The sequence below is a fragment of the Manihot esculenta genome, chromosome 15, assembly GCF_001659605.2.
Source record: "Manihot esculenta cultivar AM560-2 chromosome 15, M.esculenta_v8, whole genome shotgun sequence".
Classification (NCBI taxonomy): domain Eukaryota; kingdom Viridiplantae; phylum Streptophyta; class Magnoliopsida; order Malpighiales; family Euphorbiaceae; genus Manihot; species Manihot esculenta.
Genome location: NC_035175.2, coordinates 3,515,982 through 3,534,543, shown reverse-complemented (window position 1 = coordinate 3,534,543; position 18,562 = coordinate 3,515,982). Strand labels below are relative to the sequence as shown.

The 18,562-nt window shown below is 31.5% G+C and overlaps 2 protein-coding genes across 4 annotated transcripts; one reads left to right on the top strand and one right to left on the bottom strand.

Moving 5' to 3' along the window:
- The first annotated feature begins 7,443 nt into the window (after positions 1–7,443).
- LOC110602289 (3-isopropylmalate dehydratase large subunit, chloroplastic) lies at positions 7,444–13,048 on the top strand. Its single transcript, XM_021739774.2, has 15 exons — positions 7,444–7,604; positions 7,755–7,892; positions 8,133–8,303; positions 9,217–9,369; positions 9,482–9,550; positions 9,647–9,763; positions 9,991–10,065; positions 10,199–10,276; positions 10,387–10,482; positions 10,631–10,680; positions 11,301–11,355; positions 11,487–11,618; positions 12,194–12,241; positions 12,366–12,524; positions 12,679–13,048. The coding sequence occupies exons 1-15, from the start codon at positions 7,554–7,556 to the stop codon at positions 12,817–12,819; spliced, it is 1,533 nt and encodes a 510-aa protein (XP_021595466.1). The 5' UTR covers positions 7,444–7,553; the 3' UTR covers positions 12,820–13,048.
- Positions 13,049–16,274: 3,226 nt separating this feature from the next.
- Positions 16,275–18,562, bottom strand: LOC110601296 (auxin-responsive protein IAA13). Of its 3 annotated transcripts, none has more exons than XM_021738380.2 (5): positions 17,874–18,562; positions 17,214–17,536; positions 17,005–17,128; positions 16,859–16,920; positions 16,275–16,776 (listed from the first exon to the last, which is right to left on the bottom strand). In XM_021738380.2, the coding sequence occupies exons 1-5, from the start codon at positions 18,230–18,232 to the stop codon at positions 16,727–16,729; spliced, it is 918 nt and encodes a 305-aa protein (XP_021594072.1). In that variant the 5' UTR covers positions 18,233–18,562; the 3' UTR covers positions 16,275–16,726. The 3 variants fall into 3 exon arrangements, with proteins under 3 accessions (XP_021594072.1, XP_021594071.1, XP_043806857.1); XM_021738379.2 differs by having other exon boundaries at positions 17,005–17,122; positions 17,214–17,515; positions 17,874–18,486; XM_043950922.1 differs by lacking the exons at positions 16,859–16,920; positions 17,005–17,128 and having other exon boundaries at positions 16,275–16,790; positions 17,200–17,536; positions 17,874–18,458.

Here is an 18,562-nt window from a genome sequence, read left to right as displayed (position 1 = left end):
GCAACAAAAGTTAGGTCTAGTCCAAGTCTGCCGTAAAGTCCAAGGCTAGTTGCCCCATGTCATTCCCTTCCACTTGTAAAGAACTCGACCTCGAGTTGTTATCAGTAGGGTAGTACTGAAATAGATCCACAACATTAAATGTCTTGAAAATTTTCATCTCATTTGGGAGATAAAAAACATATAGGCATTATCATTAATCTTCTAAATGATCCGGAATGGACCAATCTTCTTGGAATCAAGCTTTTCTGACCTCCACCACGTTCCTTGCGTAAATACACCATAACTTGATCACCGATACTAAAGGACTTGAAATGCCTATGCTTATCAGCTGTAACTTTATATTTGTCATTGGCTTCTGTAAGGCATTGCTGTACCTGTTTAAAAACATCCACATGCTGTTTTGCTAAGTTGCTTGCTGCAATACTGTTGTGAGAACCTGTAGGAAGGGCAATAAGATCAACTGTATGCGTTGGGACTTTCCTATACACAACTGCAAATGGTGACATCTTTGTGGAGCTGTGGATAGCACTGTTGTAAGCAAATTCTGCTTAGGCAAGAGCAAGATCCCAAGCATTTTTCTTATTATTGCAGATGCAACGCAAAACGTTGCCCAGCTTGCGATTCACCACTTTAGTTTGTCCATCAATTTGGGGATGGGCAGCACTGCTGTATGGAAATTCAATTCCAAAATATTTCCATAAAGTCATCTAGAAGTGAGCTATAAACTTCACATCTCTTTCAGAAGTAATGGTTGTAGGGACGCCAAGTAAGCGAACAATCTACTAGAAAAACAGTTTTGCAACATGAGAAGGATTATTAGTTTTCTTGCAAGGAATTAAATGCGTCATTTTGGAGAATCTGTCAACAACAACAAAAATGGAATCACTTCCACGTCAAGTACGTGGAATACCAAGAACAAAATCCATAGACATGTACTCCTAAGGATATGCTGGAATAGGCAGAGGAGTGTATAATATTAAAACATAGTTATAAATTTTTATTATTAAATTACTCTCTAGTTTTACATAAAATTTGTGTAAATATAACTTAATTTATAATTATTAAAAATTTAATTTTTACATAGTTAAAATTTAACTATTAATTTTTATCTGTAAGCAGTCGATAATTTTATCGTTGATATTTTAAATAATTGGTAAGTCGTGCATATTTTCTTTTAACTATTAATTTTTTCCTTGATAATTTAGTTAATAAATTTTATTACTGTTTATTTTATTATACTATTAATTAATATTTAATATATGCATTTAATTGATTTTTTAATGAATTATCGATTGAACTTCTAATCTACTCCTCCCTTCATCCCCAATGATAATGTTTTACATAATTGGCGGCAAGATGGATTTCTAATATTTCGGATAAGAGGAATGTTTCATAACCGCTTTATTTTTATTTTTTTCTTAAATAGACGTAGTATTTAATTTGTTTAAATATATATAAATAGATTGATATGTTTAGAATAGTTAATTATAACCGATGCTAACATTAGTTATTTTTCTAAAAAAAGATATGAAAGCAATGAAAGGAGGTAAATTACTTCAATCACAAATCACACACGTGGTTAATTTAGCTATAAAAGATAGGAAATAAAGTTATTGTTTCATCATTGAATCTGAAAAGTCTTTTCTTTTACTAAAGAAAATAAAGATTCAATGATGGCCTCTGTGAAATGCTTCGTCATCTTAGCCCTCCTTATGGTCTTGACCTTTTCAAATATGCATCTTAGTTTTGGAGCTCACAGCCGTATGCAACAGTCATCGGTGCCGGTGGCGGCACCTGGACTCGCCTCTTCGGTGGCTGCACCTGGACCCGCCTCTTCGATTTCGGCTTCTACTTCTAACGAGTTTGTAGGCTTTCAAGTACTTAATCCAATGCCATGGCTACGAAGTTTATTTTCACATGCTTAATTGAACCATCGCCCCTTATATAACTATTGCCATTTCAATTATCTTACACATCATATCACTTAATAAATTAGGTGATATTAAAAAATACTTTGTAAATGGTGATGTTATTTATTTTTATGAAATTATTATTTAATTTAAATTTCTTCTATTCGTTATGCACTTGCATTGATTGTTACTATTGAGATTTTCTACGTGGGAGATTTTCTTTTTATACTTTTATGCTAAAAATTTTGGAAAAATTTCCACCAAAAGTTCTATAAATAACTAATTATCCTAAACCCATAATATGCATTTAATTGTATACTCATTTCGTCTAAAAGGATAAAAGTTTATTTTTTCTATGTTAACTAAGAAAAGTATAATATATATAATTAAAAGTAATAAATTTCAGATGTATAATTAAATTAATATTTTTTTATATTTTTTATGTTATTTTGTTGGTCTAAAGATTAACGACTTGACTTTAATTCGATCTTTTTCAAAACAGACTATAGACCTTAATTAACAGGATTAACACGAGCAAGCTGCATTGATGATAAAGGATTGATTAGACTCCGTCAGGAGTTTTAACCAATTTCGTTTAGCTAAGACGATATAAAGGAAACGATAGGCGAGAAGCCGAAAAGTCTTTTTAAAATTTCTCAAAGATTGAAAAGTGAGTTCCAAATAGACAAGAAAAAGTTATTTATAATATAAAAAACCCTAATATGCAATATTATAAAAAAATATATAAAAAATAATTAAAATGCAAAATTGACCCCCTAAACGGTTGAATTTTCGCCTTGAACTTTGTGACTAAGCCTACGGCCCTCATCACACTTTTGAAAGTAGTGCGTCTCGAAATTCCTTTTTCGAAAAGCTATCATGGGTCTCCATCATTCGTCGGCAGCAAAAGTTAGGCCTGGTCCAAGTCTGCCGTAAAGTCCAAGGCTAATTGCTCCGTGTCATTCCCTTCCACTTGTAAAGAACTCGATCTTGAGTTGTCATTAGCAGGGTAGTACTGAAATAGATCCGCCACGTTAAACGTCTTGGAAATTTTCAAATGATTCGGAATGGACCAATCTTCTTGGAGTCAAGCTTTTTCTGTCCTCCACCATGTTCCTTACATAAATATACCATAACTTGGTCACCGACATTGAAGGACTTGAAACGCCTATATTTATTAACTGTAGTTTTATATTTGTCATTGGCTTCTGTAAGACATTATTATACCTGTTTGAAAACATCCACATGCTACTTTGCCATATTGCTTGCTGCATTACTGATGTGAGAACTTGTAGGAAGGGCAATAAGATCAACTGTATGCACTGAGACTTTTCTGTACACAACTGCAAACGGTGACATCTTTGTTGAGCTGCGGACAGCAATGTTGTAAGCAAATTCTGTTCGAGCAAGAGCAAGATCCCAAGCAGTTGTCTTATTACTGCAGATGGCGCAGAAGGTTGCCAAGCGTGCGGTTCACCACTTTAGTTTGTCCATCAATTTGGGGATGGGCCCGCCTCTTCGATTTCGGCTTCTACTTCTAACGAGTTTGCAGGCTTTCAAGTATTTAATCCAATGCCATGGCTACGGAGTTTATTTCCACATGCTTAATTGAAGCATCACCCCTTATATAACTATTGCCATTTCAATTATCTTACACTTCGTATCACTTAACAAATTAGGTGATATTAAAAAATACTTTGTAAATGGTGATATTATTTATTTTTATAAAATTATTATTTAATTTAAATTTCTTCTATTCTTTATGTACTTACATTGATTGTTACTATTGAGATTTTCTACATGGGAGGTTTCCTTTTTATGCTAAAAATTTTGGAAAAATTTTCCACTAAAAGTTTTATAAATAACTAATTATCCTAAGCCATAATATGCATTTAATTGTATACTCATTTCGTCTAAAAGGATAAGAGTTTATTTTTTCTATGTTAATTAAAAAAGTATAATATATATAATTAAAAGTAATAAGTTTCAGATGCATAATTAAATTAATAATTTTTATATTTTTAATGCATATGAAATAGTATATACTTTGAAATTAATCTACCAATTATGTCTCATAAAAAGATTAGCTATAATTTAAAATAAATAAAGAGACTTATTTTTATAAGATTAGCTATAATTTAAGATAAATAAAGAGACTTATTTTTATAAGACAAAAAAGAAATATTTTATTTCTCTTTGGATTCCTCCCTCTTTCAAGTATTCGAGGTTGAACCAATTGCCCTCTTCTAATCCTTTTTCTTTATTACAAAAGAATACGGATCTTTCTGCCAATTGTGCTGCATTGTACTATTTATAAAGTCATTTTCTATGTTATTTTGTTGCTCTAAAGATTGACGACTTGACCTTAATTCGATCTTTTTCAAAATAGACTATAGACCTTAATTAACAGAATTAACACAAGCAAGTTGCATTGATGATAAAGGACTGATTAGACTCCGTTAGGAGTTTTAACTAATGTCGTTTGATTAAAACGATATAAAGGAAATGATAGGCTAGAAGTCGAAAAGTCTTATTAAAATTCTTCAAATATTGAAAAGTGAGTTCCAAATAGTCAAGAAAAAGCTATTTGTAATTGAAAAAAACCCTAATATGCAATATTATAAAAAATTTCTAAAAAAGTAATTAAAATGTAAAATTGACCCATGAACGATAGAATGTTTGCCTCGAACTTTGTGACAAGGTCTACAGCCCTCGTCATGCTTTTGAAAATCGTGTGTCTCAAAATTCACTTTCTAAAAAGCTATCGTGAGTCTCCATCGGACGTCGGCAGTAAAAGTTAGGACCGGTCCAAGTCTGTCGTAAAATCCAAAACTAGTTGCTCCGTATTGATGATAAAGGACTGATTAGATTTCGTTAGGAGTTTTAACCAATGTCGTTTAGCTAAGACGATATAAAGGAAATGATAGACTAGAAGCCGAAAAGTCTTATTGAAAATTTTTAAATATTGAAAAGTTAGTTCCAAATAGTCAAGAAAAGCTATTTGTAATAGAAAAAAAACCCTAATATGCAATATTATTTAAAAAATCCAAAAAAATAATTAAAATGTAAAATTGACCCCTAAATGGTGGAATTTTCGCCTCAAACTTTGTGACGAAACCTACAGCCCTCATCATACTTTTAAAATTCGTGTGTCTCGAAATTTCTTTTCTGAAAAGCTATCATGGGTCTCTATTGGACGTCGGCAGCAAAAGTTAGGCCCATTCCAAGTCTGCCGTAAAGTCCAAAACTAGTTGCTCCGTATCATTCCCTTCCATTTGTAAAGAACTCGATTTCGAGTTGTCATCAGTATTGTAGTACTAAAATAGATTCGCCACGTTACCCGACTTGGAAATTTTTATCTCATTTTGGAGATCAAGAATATAGGCATTATCATTAATTTTCTAAGTGATCCACCACATAGTTATAATTTTTTATTATTATATTACACTATAGTTTTAAATAAAATTTGTACAAATATAATTTAATAATATAATTATTAAAAATTTAATTTTTAAATAATTAAAATTTAACTATTAATTTTTATCGATAAACAGTGGATAACTTTATCGTTAATATTTTAAATAATTAATAAGTCGTGAATATTTTCCTTTTAACTATTATTTTTTCCTTAATAATTTAGTTAATAAATTTTATTACTATTTAATTATACTATTAATTAATATTTAATATATGCATTTATTTAATTTTTTAATAAATTATCCATTCAACTGTTAATCTACTCGTTCCTTCATCCTCAGTGATAATACTTTACATAATTGGAGACAAGATGGGTTTCTAATATTTCGGATAAAATGAATATTTTGTAACTGCTTTATTTTTATTTTTTTTTAAAAATAAATATAGTATTTTATTTATTTAAATATATATAAATAGTTAATTATAACCAATACTAATATTAGTTATTTTAAAAAAAATGAAAATAATGAATAGAAATAAATTACTTAAATTATAAATCACATGCTATTAATTTAGCTATAAAAAGAAGTTATTATCTCATTATTATTAAGTTTGAAAAGTTTTTTTAAAAAAACTAAAAATTCAATGATGGGTTGTGTGAGATACTTCATCGTGTTAGCCCTTTTCGTGATTTTGACGTTTTCAAATATACATGTTAGTTTAGGAGTTTGCAGCCTTATGCAATAGTTGCGGGTAACTGCACTTGAATCCGCCTCTTCAGTTTCAAATTATGCTTCTAATAAGTTTGCCAGCTTTTAAATATTTAATCTACTCCCCAAATCCGTAAATCCTCATTTCTCATTTCATAAAAATAATAATAATAATATAATAACTAAAATGATAATAAGTTATATTAGAGTAGCACTCCAAGATTTAGTCTGGTGGAAAGTGCATCCTGTAGTTTTGAAAGGTCTAAGATTCGAATCCCCCAATCCCTATTTTAAAAAAAAAAAAAAGTTATATTAGAGTAAAATTTTAAAAAGGAAATTTGATATTTACTCAAATACATTTACTATTAAACTAAATCTGTAACTATATACATTCTCTTTTATATTTTTTATATTTCACTTAATAAATTAAATAATATTAAAAAATATTTTATAAATTATAATATTATTTATTTTTTTATAATAATTAAAAAAATGTAATATGTATAATCAAAAGTAATAAATTTCAGATGTATAATCAAAATTAATAATTTTTATACTTTTAATGCATATGAAACGTGCATATTATGAAATTAATCAATAAATTATAAGATTAATAAATTATATCTCATAAAAAAGATTATCTATAATTTAAGATAAATAAAGAGAGTTATTTTTATGAGACAAAAAGAATATTAAAACAATGAGAAGAAGCAATTTAAACTCCACAAGCCTTAATAACTATTGAAAACATGCCAAATAAATTACCAATATATAATCTACTGGGAAATTTGGCATACCTCTTATATGAGATATCTAAGACCAAGTTGATTTGTTTCAGCAATAATTAGGAAAATGTTTGTAATTAGTGGAGAATAACTATCACAAATTACTATTAGTGATTTAGCTTTTGTGAAAAATTAAGTATAAAAAAATTCTAAATTTTTAAACTAAAAAACATTTATTACATCTTAAAAAATATATATATTTATTTTAATTAAAATTTCAAAAAAAATTACTACTTAATATTTATATAATTTTAAAACTCACTAATTAATTTTTTTATTTTTTATATTAAAATTTCTTTAATATTTTAAAAAATTTACTAATTAATCTCTCTGTTAATTTTATCAGTTAAATATTTTATTATTTAATTATTATAATTTAAAAATATTTATTAATTAATCTCTTAAATTTTTAAAAATTTTATTAATTAATTTTTAAATATTTTATTTTTTATAATATTTAATTATTAAAATTAATTAATAAATTTTAAAATATTAAAAATATTTTAATATATTTTTTAAAATAAAAGAACAAATAAATGAGTTTTATCTATTGTAAATAGTAAATTTTCAAACTTAAATGGGCCCAAAAATACCGGGAACAAGGCCACAAGCATCGCATTGTAGTCATTGACTACCCAGCCCAAAAGGACCGTTCTCTAGCGCCGCCTCAATTTTCTATGCATCTAAACGCAGCTTAGATTTGTGTAGTTCTACGAACACCCACTGTTGCCATGGCTTCCCCCACCATCGTCCCTGCCTCCTCTTCCTTCATCGCCAACAAGGTTACTACTACTTCGAGCCAACAAATTTCTCAGTTTTTACTCATTGTTAACACTTCGCAAATCGTTTTGGTTTTATTTCTCTTTTGTTTCCTCCTTTCATTATACGAGTTTGACCCAGCTGCCCTCATCTAATCCTTTTCTTTGTTGCAGAAGGATCTGGGTCTCTCTGCTTTCTCTTCTTCGTCATCTTCATTTTCTATTCCCAAATGCAGGAAATCAATTTCAAAGAAAATTGTATCTGTCATGGCTCCCCAACAATCAGAGCGCAAAACTACCACCACTGGCTCAGTTAGTTTCTTTTCATTTTGGTTGATGTTTGACATTTTCGCTTAAGGGTTTTTGTTAATTTTCTCGTCCAATCGGGTTTATTCTTTTTCTTTATTGATTTCATGTGGTTTAGATTAAATGGTCTTAACCATTTTTGGTTTTTGAATACCTGTTTCTGTTGAAGCTTGAGGTTCATTCCTGCTTATTCCATTTTGCTATTGGCTTGTTTCGTGGTTTGTTAATGGATTATTTTTTTGGCAGGTGAAGACAGCAATGACGATGACAGAAAAAATATTGGCTAGGGCCTCTGAGAAGCCTCAGTTGAGTCCAGGTGAGAATGTTTGGGTCAACGTTGATATCTTGATGACACATGATATTTGTGGCCCAGGTTCCATTGGAATCTTCAAGAGAGAGTTTGGAGAGAATGCCAAGGTACTGAATTCTCTTTGGCTTATTTTTGTTTTCAATACAATCTTAAATGTTTGGGTGGTAAGTAACTGGTGGTCTAATGAGCGCCTGATATTTACTCCTTGGATAAGGTCACACATTGAAAGAATTATAAGTAGGTATGTCTTCCTCGTCACATTTGTGTAGCAAAGCATTTGAATATGTAAGTTCGAATTTTCTGACTACTGCATATTCTCCAAAATAAGTTTCTCTCTTTCTCTCTCTCTCTCTCTCTCTCTCTCTCTCTCATAAAAAGGGTTCTATTTTCCAAAGGCTGCATGAAGTGCAAGGTTGATCCAGATGTCATATGATGTCCAGAAACCTTTTATCGCCTTAGTGGTATAGGTGTTTGGTTTTGGGTCTGGTATGCCTCTAGCTAAGAACCGAAATCAAATCTTCAGTTCTTTGATTTTTGGGAATTAAACTTTGGTTCAATTTTGGTTCTGTTTAAGCAGTTTTGCACGGTTAACACTAATGTTAAAATAATAACAACATTAGTATAAAAATATATTATATGTAATTCTTAGTAAAATTATTATATAGTCTTATTTATATATTTCTTAACTATATGGTTTTTAATTAAAAGCTACTCATATAATTGTAATTAACATATAAAAGGATATTATATAACTAATTTGTATTTAGTCATACAGTTAAGGATTAGTAGGTAATTTAATACATTTATAACTGAAATTATTTAAAAAATAAAAATAAAAGATAAATATTGAATTATGTGTGTGTGTGTGTGTGGGTATATATTTAAAAAATTTATATAAGTTATTGCTATTTGATTCCCTACTCCCATCCTGTTCTATTTGTGCTTTTAATTTGTTTTATTTACAGTTTGTCCTTATGGAATGCTTGAACTACCTACCTGAATTGCTACGTAATCTTGAAGGTTTGGGACCATGAGAAAATTGTTATTATACCCGATCATTATATATTCACTGCTGATGAACGCTCAAACCGTAATGTGGATATATTGAGGGATTTCTGCCTGGAGCAAAATATAAAGTACTTCTATGATATCAAGGATATTAGTAACTTTAAGGTGCGCTTTCATGATTATAACTTGACTAAAAGTCTCAACTATTTTTATGGGAAATGTATTTTTTTGGCTCTTCACAGGCATTCAAGAGTTATGTTACTTCCTGACTTTGCAGGTTAATCCTGATTATAAAGGTGTATGCCATGTTGCACTTGCCCAAGAAGGTCATTGTAGGCCAGGCGAGGTTTGATTCTTTTACAATTATTCATTGCATCATTTGTCAAGTTTTATGCCCTTACTTCCAAGACACTCTCATTTAATCATTCATTACTGCCCTCAGGTCCTGTTAGGTACAGACTCTCACACCTGCACTGCTGGAGCATTTGGCCAGTTTGCTACTGGAATTGGCAACACTGATGCTGGTTTTGTATTAGGCGCTGGGAAGCTGCTGCTCAAGGTCTGTAAGATCTTTCCTTCTTTAATGCCTAAGTTATTATTTTTTCTTCATTTGTTCTCTGTTCATTCCATAGGCTTCATGCAGTTCCTGAAATTCAGTGGATCTAGTAGCTTCGTTTAGGTGTTCTGTCGGATGAAATTTGACACTTTGCAGTTGGGGTTAATTTCTAAAATGGTTGTGATGTTTCACTACTCACTTATTGATCTCCTCTTTTCTTAAAATTTTAGGTGCCTCCAACTCTGAGATTTGTAATGGACGGTGAAATGCCTGATTATTTGCTTGCAAAGGATTTGATTTTGCAGGTGAGTTTATTCTGATCTGAGACATTTGTTTGCTTTAGTTGGCATCAACTTATGCTTAAACTAAAGTATGTGACTTTTCTTTTTCCCTTTTTCTGTCATGTGATATATGGGAAATGGTTGTCCTTTTACACAGATTATTGGTGAAATATCTGTGGCTGGTGCAACATATAAATCAATGGAGTTTGTGGGTACCACAGTTGAAAGTTTAAGTGTGAGTATTTTTAGTTTTCTTGCTAATGTATGGTCACTTAATTACTGTTTGCACTTGTTAATATTACATCGACAAATCATTTTCTTGGTTTTATTTTCTGAGAAGATTAGATGGAAGAGCGGATGACATTATGCAACATGGTCGTTGAAGCTGGGGGGAAGAATGGTGTTGTCCCTGCAGATAGCACTACGTTCAAGTACCTTGAGGTACTTCAGATGGATTGTATGCCATTCCTTAGAATTTTTTTCCCTTGTTGCACATTTTGTTGGGAGAGAGCATTTTCTCTTGCATAATGTAGAACTTTTTTTTTTGCTTAGCAAGGGAAAAAACTGTGTTATCTTTTGTTGTCTACAGGATAAGACATCTGTGCCCTATGAACCAGTTTATAGTGATGAGCAAGCAAGGTAGATATGACCTCTTATTTTTTACCGTTCTTAGGATCCATGTAATTGACACTAACTGGAGTGAGTTAAAGTTTAAATGACTTGATACATGGATCTAGGTGTGTTTTGAACTATGATTTCAATTTTTTTTAAAAAAAATTTTCCCAGCTTAACATAACTACATTAAGACGTAGTATATCAATTAGTTCATGGTATCCTTGGCACTTTGGTCGCACTTGATTTAGTATGATGTGGATTTTTTTTAAAAAAGAATATCATTTGAAAAATACTATAATTATGTTTGATTTTTAACTGAAGTAGTTAGAAATATTCAGATCTATAATAGAAAATTTATATATTTCAGTTTTGACATTGAGCTATATTCACTGAGTTCTCTACCTAAAGTTTTCTTCGAAATTTACTTACACTTAGGTTATTTTTTATGGTTTTTTCTTTTTTTTTTTTTGAAACTTAATACTGGATTTGAAAAGCATGAAACTCGAAGTTAGATGAGTACATTGTAAATATTACTCTGTTTCTAGAACCTTGAAAGTAACTATAACTTTATCAGGTAATTTGTAGTAGAACATATTGTTTTTTCATGTAACATGGTGCTTCTGGTTTTGCATATTGGATCCTAGGTTTCTTTCCGAATACAGATTTGATATCTCAAAATTGGAACCATTGGTTGCAAAGGTGTGTGATTTTATTTAGTTTCCAGTGTATGAGTGTTACGGCTTCATACCATCAGTCATTATCTCATCTTAGTTTTTGGCTTAATACCCTTTTCCTTCATGAGGGTGACAATTAGCCATGTTTTTTTGCAGCCTCATTCTCCTGATAATCGTGCTTTAGCAAGAGAATGCAAAGATGTCAAGATAGACAGAGTGTACATTGGATCCTGCACTGGTGGAAAAACAGAGGATTTTATGGCTGCTGCCAAAGTTTTTCTTGCTTCAGTAAGGATAGATTATCTTATTTAAGTTACTGTTATTGCTACTGAACCATCACTTATGATGTTCGTGAATAACTCTTTATGTTGTTCTGAATAGATTAGGCTTCCCTCCTTTTTCTTTTTTGATGTTCTTATTGTTCTTGTGTGAAAATCTGTTAATTTTCCTTCATTAGTTAGTTTGATAGTCTGGAATCTTCTGGAGTTTAGTGCACCTGTAATAAGAATGTGCAGTATTAACCATGTGTCTTTACTCTAAACAAGTGAACAAAAAAGGGGTGGGGCATGATTGTGCTGATGGGATCATGACTGCATTGGATGAAGCCCGCCAGGTTCTCCGACTTCGAATTACTTGTTAAGGAAACTATTTTTTGATGAAGGCCAACTTTGGAGATTGATAAAATTTTCACATTGTCCTTTTTAAGCTGCAAAAAGGCATAGGATTAGGGGGGAAGAAAGACGGTCCAAAGGTTTAGGAATTAGGAATATATGGATTATTTTTTATGTCAGACATGCATTTCCTTTAATTTTTGCTTTTCTTCCCCTCATCAAGCTTATACTGTCTATTTGATTTATGTTCAGGGTAAAAAGGTCAAGGTTCCCACGTTTCTTGTCCCTGCAACCCAAAAGGTTTGTAATACTGGATAATTTTGTGTTGATGTTTGTGGATTCACTAGTTACGAAGGATACTGATGAATAATGATAAAAAGCATTTGTTATAAATTTACTGATAACATTTAATTGTAAAATTCAGGTTTGGATGGATGTGTACAGTCTCCCAGTTCCTGGATCTAGTGGCAAAACTTGCTCACAGATTTTTGAAGAAGCTGGTTGTGACACGCCTGCGAGTCCGAGTTGTGGTGCTTGTTTGGGAGGCCCTAAAGACACTTATGCGAGAATGAATGAGCCAATGGTGAGGAGTATAATATTGTTTGTCCCTTTAATCAGCACCCCTTAATGTGTAGGCATGGCTACTCCAGCCTTGTTTTTTCTGCATTAACATGAAGCATATGATCAATTTCTGTAATGGATTACTGTTAACAATGTGAAGGACCATGGGATTGCAGGTCTGTGTGTCAACAACAAACAGAAACTTCCCAGGCAGGATGGGACACAAGGAAGGCCAGATATATCTGGCTTCGCCCTATACAGCAGCAGCATCTGCTTTGACTGGTTATGTCACCGATCCAAGGGAGTTCTTGCAATAAGCTTTTTATGTTGTGTACTCTACCCATTGTTAAGAGTAATTTAAATGGTGGTTTCAAAAGTAGATTTCTGAGCCTGTTGTACCGAGTTGTGGAAATTTTTGTATGTCATGAATGTTAGGTTGGTATTATGTATTTGTCGAGTTAATGTAATGCCTTATATTTTGATGCAAATAAAAACATGGTTAAATGCTTGCATGAGAAATGTGAGAGACATTAAAGTTTTGGATTTTATGTTGCTTTCAATGGGAATGGAATTCTCATCCCTTTCGTCCGCTGGTGTATAAATTTTGCATAATTTTGCCTCGTACTGGAGCAGCTGCCCTTGAGTAAAGGGTATTTGAATAAGATGTTTGGAGATGGAAGTTTCAGATCCAATTGTTATTTCATACTCGTTTGGTGAGACATCAAACATTTTTGTTGAATTGATCAGCTGTTAGAGTTTTAATTTTTTTTTTTTTTAAAAAAAAAAAAAAAAACCTTTTTCTTCACTCTCTCTCTCTCTATAAACATAATAAATTAATAATGATATTGATTTAAAAAAATGATTGTTATTTGTAAAAAAAACTCTGTATTTTTCTCATTCTGTACAGTTGAAATCATTCTTTCCGTTGATAGAAAAAGGGCAAAAATGGTAAGCTTCACCAGTTTGAAAGGTAAATTTGGTTAAACATTTTCGGAAAAAAAAAAAAAAAGGTTAAAAACATTGACAATTACACAAGCCACCCGCTCCAACCAATGAAATTTATAAAAAAAAATTATCTTCAGATTCATATTTAATGTTGTAAGCATTGAATTTCATTTAAAATTTTAAAGACTTCTTGCATGTAATGATCTCACAGATCTACCCGACTACCCCCTGTTTCCTGGGCTTAATAGATCCGCTGCCCTCTTTCCATGGCTTCCCTGTTCTCTTTGCTTTTGTTGTTTGTCTCTATCATAATTCTAGTCGACCTTCGGGCTGCTCTTTATTTGCATACTGGTTTAGCCTGAATCTGTAATGGGCCTCAAATCACCTGGTTTACATCTATGACTCTTTTTCAAGAAAAAAAAAAAAAAAAAAAAAAAAAGACAACTTGCCCATTTAGGGAATTTAAGTAAATTGATGGAATAGTTCTTAATTTCAAAGAATTATGATTCTTACTAATAAGCTTTTGCTTGTCGGTATTGAAGATCGATCGGAGTCAATACTATGAAAAATAAACCTTGAATAAGTATTATTACTTATTGAAATGCATAACTATTTTAACAAAATTCAATTAAAAACTTTGGAATTATCAAAAATAATTTATTATAAATTTATATATGAATTCAAAATCTAATTAAAAGGTTTAAAATAATAGAAAATAGAGTATTGTGAACTCAAAATATAAATATACAAATTATAATTATTTTATATATCTTATATTTTATTATTTGAATCCATAACGAAAGCAATTTATTTTAGAGTTGTCATGATTTTAGAGTTGTGTTCCGCAATCTGAATCCCTCCAGCCACAAAAATCATGGGTGCTGGGAGTCCCTTCTCAACCAATAATAACCCATTCATCATTAAAGATTCAGAATAGTAACCCATGTTAACCTGAATATATTTTGTCGGTTTATTACCCACTCCCTCATCGCATGCCCTTCTCGGGTTAAAAACAAAACAAAACATTGGAAACAAAGACATCACTCGTGTCGTGTCTCTCTGTCTCGCACTGTCATTCAACATTTTGAAACAATCCAGACTACTTAAATATCTCCTGCCAAACAAGATCAATTCCAGCAAAATTTTCATAATTATGCAAATTAAATAATAATCAATAACAGTGGGAAAACAAATCATGGCTCTTCACCATGCTGAATCCCCACCATTGATTTAGATCTGGAATTACCCCCCACACTTCCTCTTTTCTTTTACTCAATTCTCATGTCTTGGCTCTCAAGTGCACACAATTCCTACTTTTTCTCCGATTGGACTCCAATCAATACATCAGCTTACAGCTTTCCAGCTGTTGTTAATTTCTTTCCCATGCCCATAATTTTTGTTTTTTCTCAAACTGTCATATCATGTCATCAAAAATTATATATTTAAATATAGTTACTTTTAAATTTAAATAATAAAAAAAATCACAGTGATTATTATTTATATAAAAAAAATTTACATTTTAATTTTTACATATTACCAAGTTAATTTTTATATTTTTAAAAATTTATTAAAACGTTTTTAATTATTTTCTTTGTCAATAAAATAATCTTTTTATCATTTTTTTTGTTAAAAATAGATAAAAAAATAATAAGAAAATTTTTAAAATTTAATTTTACATTCAAATAAAATTATTTATTTAGTATTTGAATATTATTATTATTAACAATTCATTTTTTATATTTTTAAAAATATATTAAAATATCTTTATTTTTTTTATATTTATTAAAATATTTTTATCGTTTTTTTTAACAACAAAATAATTTCTTTTCCTCTTTACAGAAGAAAAAGAATAAGAAGATGACGACGACGACGACGAATGAGAAGAAGAAGAAAAATAAGAAAAAAGAAGAAGAAAGAGAATAAGAAGATGACGATAACGAAGAAAAAGAAAAAGAAGAGGCGGAGGAGCTTCAATCAATAAAGAAGAAAAAGAATGAGGAAGAGGAGGAAATAAAAGGAAATAATTTGATTTTTTATTATATAAGAACGTTTTAATGAATTTCTAAAAATGTAGAGATTGACTTATTGATAATAATAATATTCAGAAATTAAATTATAAATCTCTAAAAAAAATCTTAACATATATTTGGATAGAGTAAAAATACGTTATAAATTAAAATAACTGAAAATAATAGAGTTGAGATTTTTTTTTTTTTCTAATTCGTCAATTTAGTGAGTTGTAGAATGAATGGAGTTGTGCTTTAATTTAATCAAATTGTAATAGAAAGTAAACATGGAATGGGTCACACTATTAATCAACACACAGTATTTTGCAGTCAAATTCTAAATGATTGCATAATCTTTGGCAATAAATCTGTCTCTATCTTTCCTACCACATCATCATTGGAAACCTGCCTTTCCATTTTTCCCAAAATATATATATATATATAATTATAAAAATAAAAACTAGTTGCAGATATGATGGGTTTCTTCCCTTTTCAGTATGTTAAAAAAAATTATTTTTACAAATAAATATATAAAATAAAAATCTTTATAGATATATAAATTTGTTCTTATAACAAATTGCCACAATTAAGTTTTTTTTTTTTTTTTTCTGAATGGTTATCTGATTATTTCATTGTAAATACTTGTTACATTTAAAATTGAAGGTTAATTAGACTATAATTAAACATTAACGTAATTTCCTAATTTTACTTTTGTCTTCAGAAATTTATTATCAGTTCAAATTTTTAATATTATCATTAAACTGTTACAGTGCCTCTGCCATAAAACAACTGCTGAAACTGACTTCAGATTCACAAGCGCATTGTAATGAAATGGAAAGTTAGATTAATAACTAGAAAAGGGTTGTTCAGTTGAGGTACAATCAATCCAAATGTGCCAAGCTGCACACTTCCAAAATATATAAAACAAAACCAACACAACGAGGAAGATCTTTTCAGACATCAAAACCACACCAAATATTGAAACTCAGTCCACTAGATTGCAGCAAACTCCACAGTACTCTCATATATACAGTATGAGAAAGCAGCAGTCAGGTGTGCAAAAAAGCCTGTGTGGCAGCACTGTATGCGACAGAAACTAAATGAATTTCACCTAGAAAACCAGATAGTGGTCAAGCGACAAAAAAGAATACAACTAAAAATGCAATCTCAGTGGAATGTTCTGATTCATCAGCTTTTTTTTTTCTACTGTTTTTGTTTTCAAACTATTAAGTTTTCATCTTTTTGGAGTTTTACATGATGGGCAGAGGTGATCCTAAGCTGGCTTGCTTCTTTGTCTTTCACTCCTCTCTTGGAATCTTGGACCTGCAGTTCAATGATAAACTAGTCTTAGAAGGTTGGGAGAAGCAACAATATCTTGAATTTTGATTGAAATTTCTTTACATACCAAGTCCATTAGCTTCTGAAGTTTTCATGATTCGGAGCCTTTTAACAGAGCTTAAGAACATCCTAAAAATAATGAAAAGCAGACGATCAGTACTAAAAATAAATGACTTCTGTCAACCCAGCAGGAGAGGGTGATGAAGATCATACCCCCATGGAACATCTCCGACGAGCATCCAGTCTCCCTCTTTATCTTCATAAGTTAGCACAAACTCAGATGAGTCATCCAAGAGCTTAGAGGGATTTGCTGGTTGTTGCTTCTCTCCACCTGATCCTATAAACACAAGTAGAATGTTAGTGTACAAACTCAAAACGCCAAATAAACAGAGAAAAAAAAATTCCCAGGAAATCGGACTTACCCATGGAGCTGACGGTTGGGGTGGACCTGAAAAACATTTCTTCAAGTGTTTGTGCAAGAGTCTCATAGGAAGCATGAGCATTCAAGTCCACTTTCCTTCCAATTGGAACTCCATCCATATTCACCTTGATAAATCCAAGATGCCCTTTCTCATTTCCAGTAGCATTGCAAATTTTCTTGGAAGCATCATTAGATTTGTCTTTTTCACCAGCTAACTTATCTTCTTCAGATCTTGAAGCCTTGGCTTGGTTCACCAGGCTGTTAATCCTATAAGCTCTTATAGGAGGCCACCCCACAACCTGACTGCTCCCACAAAGCAATTTACTGTAAGAGATGACTTGAAACATTAGGAAACATCAAACCGTGAAGAACAGGCGTTGAGTTAAGGGTGAAAAAACTCTGACAATAAGCTGCTTTCAAGCCTGACTTGGAAAATTACAATCGTTTAACAAAAAATGTTGCAGATAAACAGAATTCCATTGGCAAATAAAATGAAATAAAACAGACAAAAAAGAATAGGACAGAAATTAATATAACCAGTTGGTTTACTAGAGACTGGTATTCCAAGACAATATAGGAACATATAAAGAAGTTATTTTCTTACCAACCAAACAGAGTAGGTGAAGTAAAAAAGGGAAGAGGAATGTTGATTTTCACCAACCTGATAGAAGTAGGGGATCCACTCTCTTGGGAAACAGGCTCAGCAGCTCGTTTAGTCCCAGAAACAGCAACACAAGCAGAAGCATTGCTATTATTATTATAATGATGACTTCTATGAGGCTGAGAGGCCAGAGAAGGAAAGTCCCTGGCAGTCAGGATTCTTCCACACTCGCCCCATGCGCTTGACTTGCCCTTTCCTCCACTTCCACCACCAATGCTCAAACCAAGGCCCAGCTCTAGCTCAGCCTCTACTGCATATGAGCTAGCCTCAGCATCCACCTTTTTCACAGTAGACTCGTTTGCTGAGGCCCCAGAAACACCACCACCATTTACACCAAGTAAACCAAGACCTCCTTCCATGCTCAAACAAGAAATAGACTTTAGCTGTTTCTGAAGATCAAAGAAAGGTTTAAAGAAAGCGTTTTTCAGACAGAGAAGTGTTTGGGTAATGAAGGGAGAGGAAGAGTATGGAGTGGAGGAGGGAAGGGGAAGGGAAGTTTGAGAGGGGGAAGGTGGTGGAGGGAGTGATGATGATGGGGCCCATGTGTCTAGTAGTGCACCAAGCACTCTCACCACATGTCCACAGTACACTGTCAAAATTTTCTTGACATAATCATCATGTCTCTTTAGATTTAGAATCTGATTTTCACTGTTAGCTACACAAAATAGAAATAATACAAAAATAGTAAA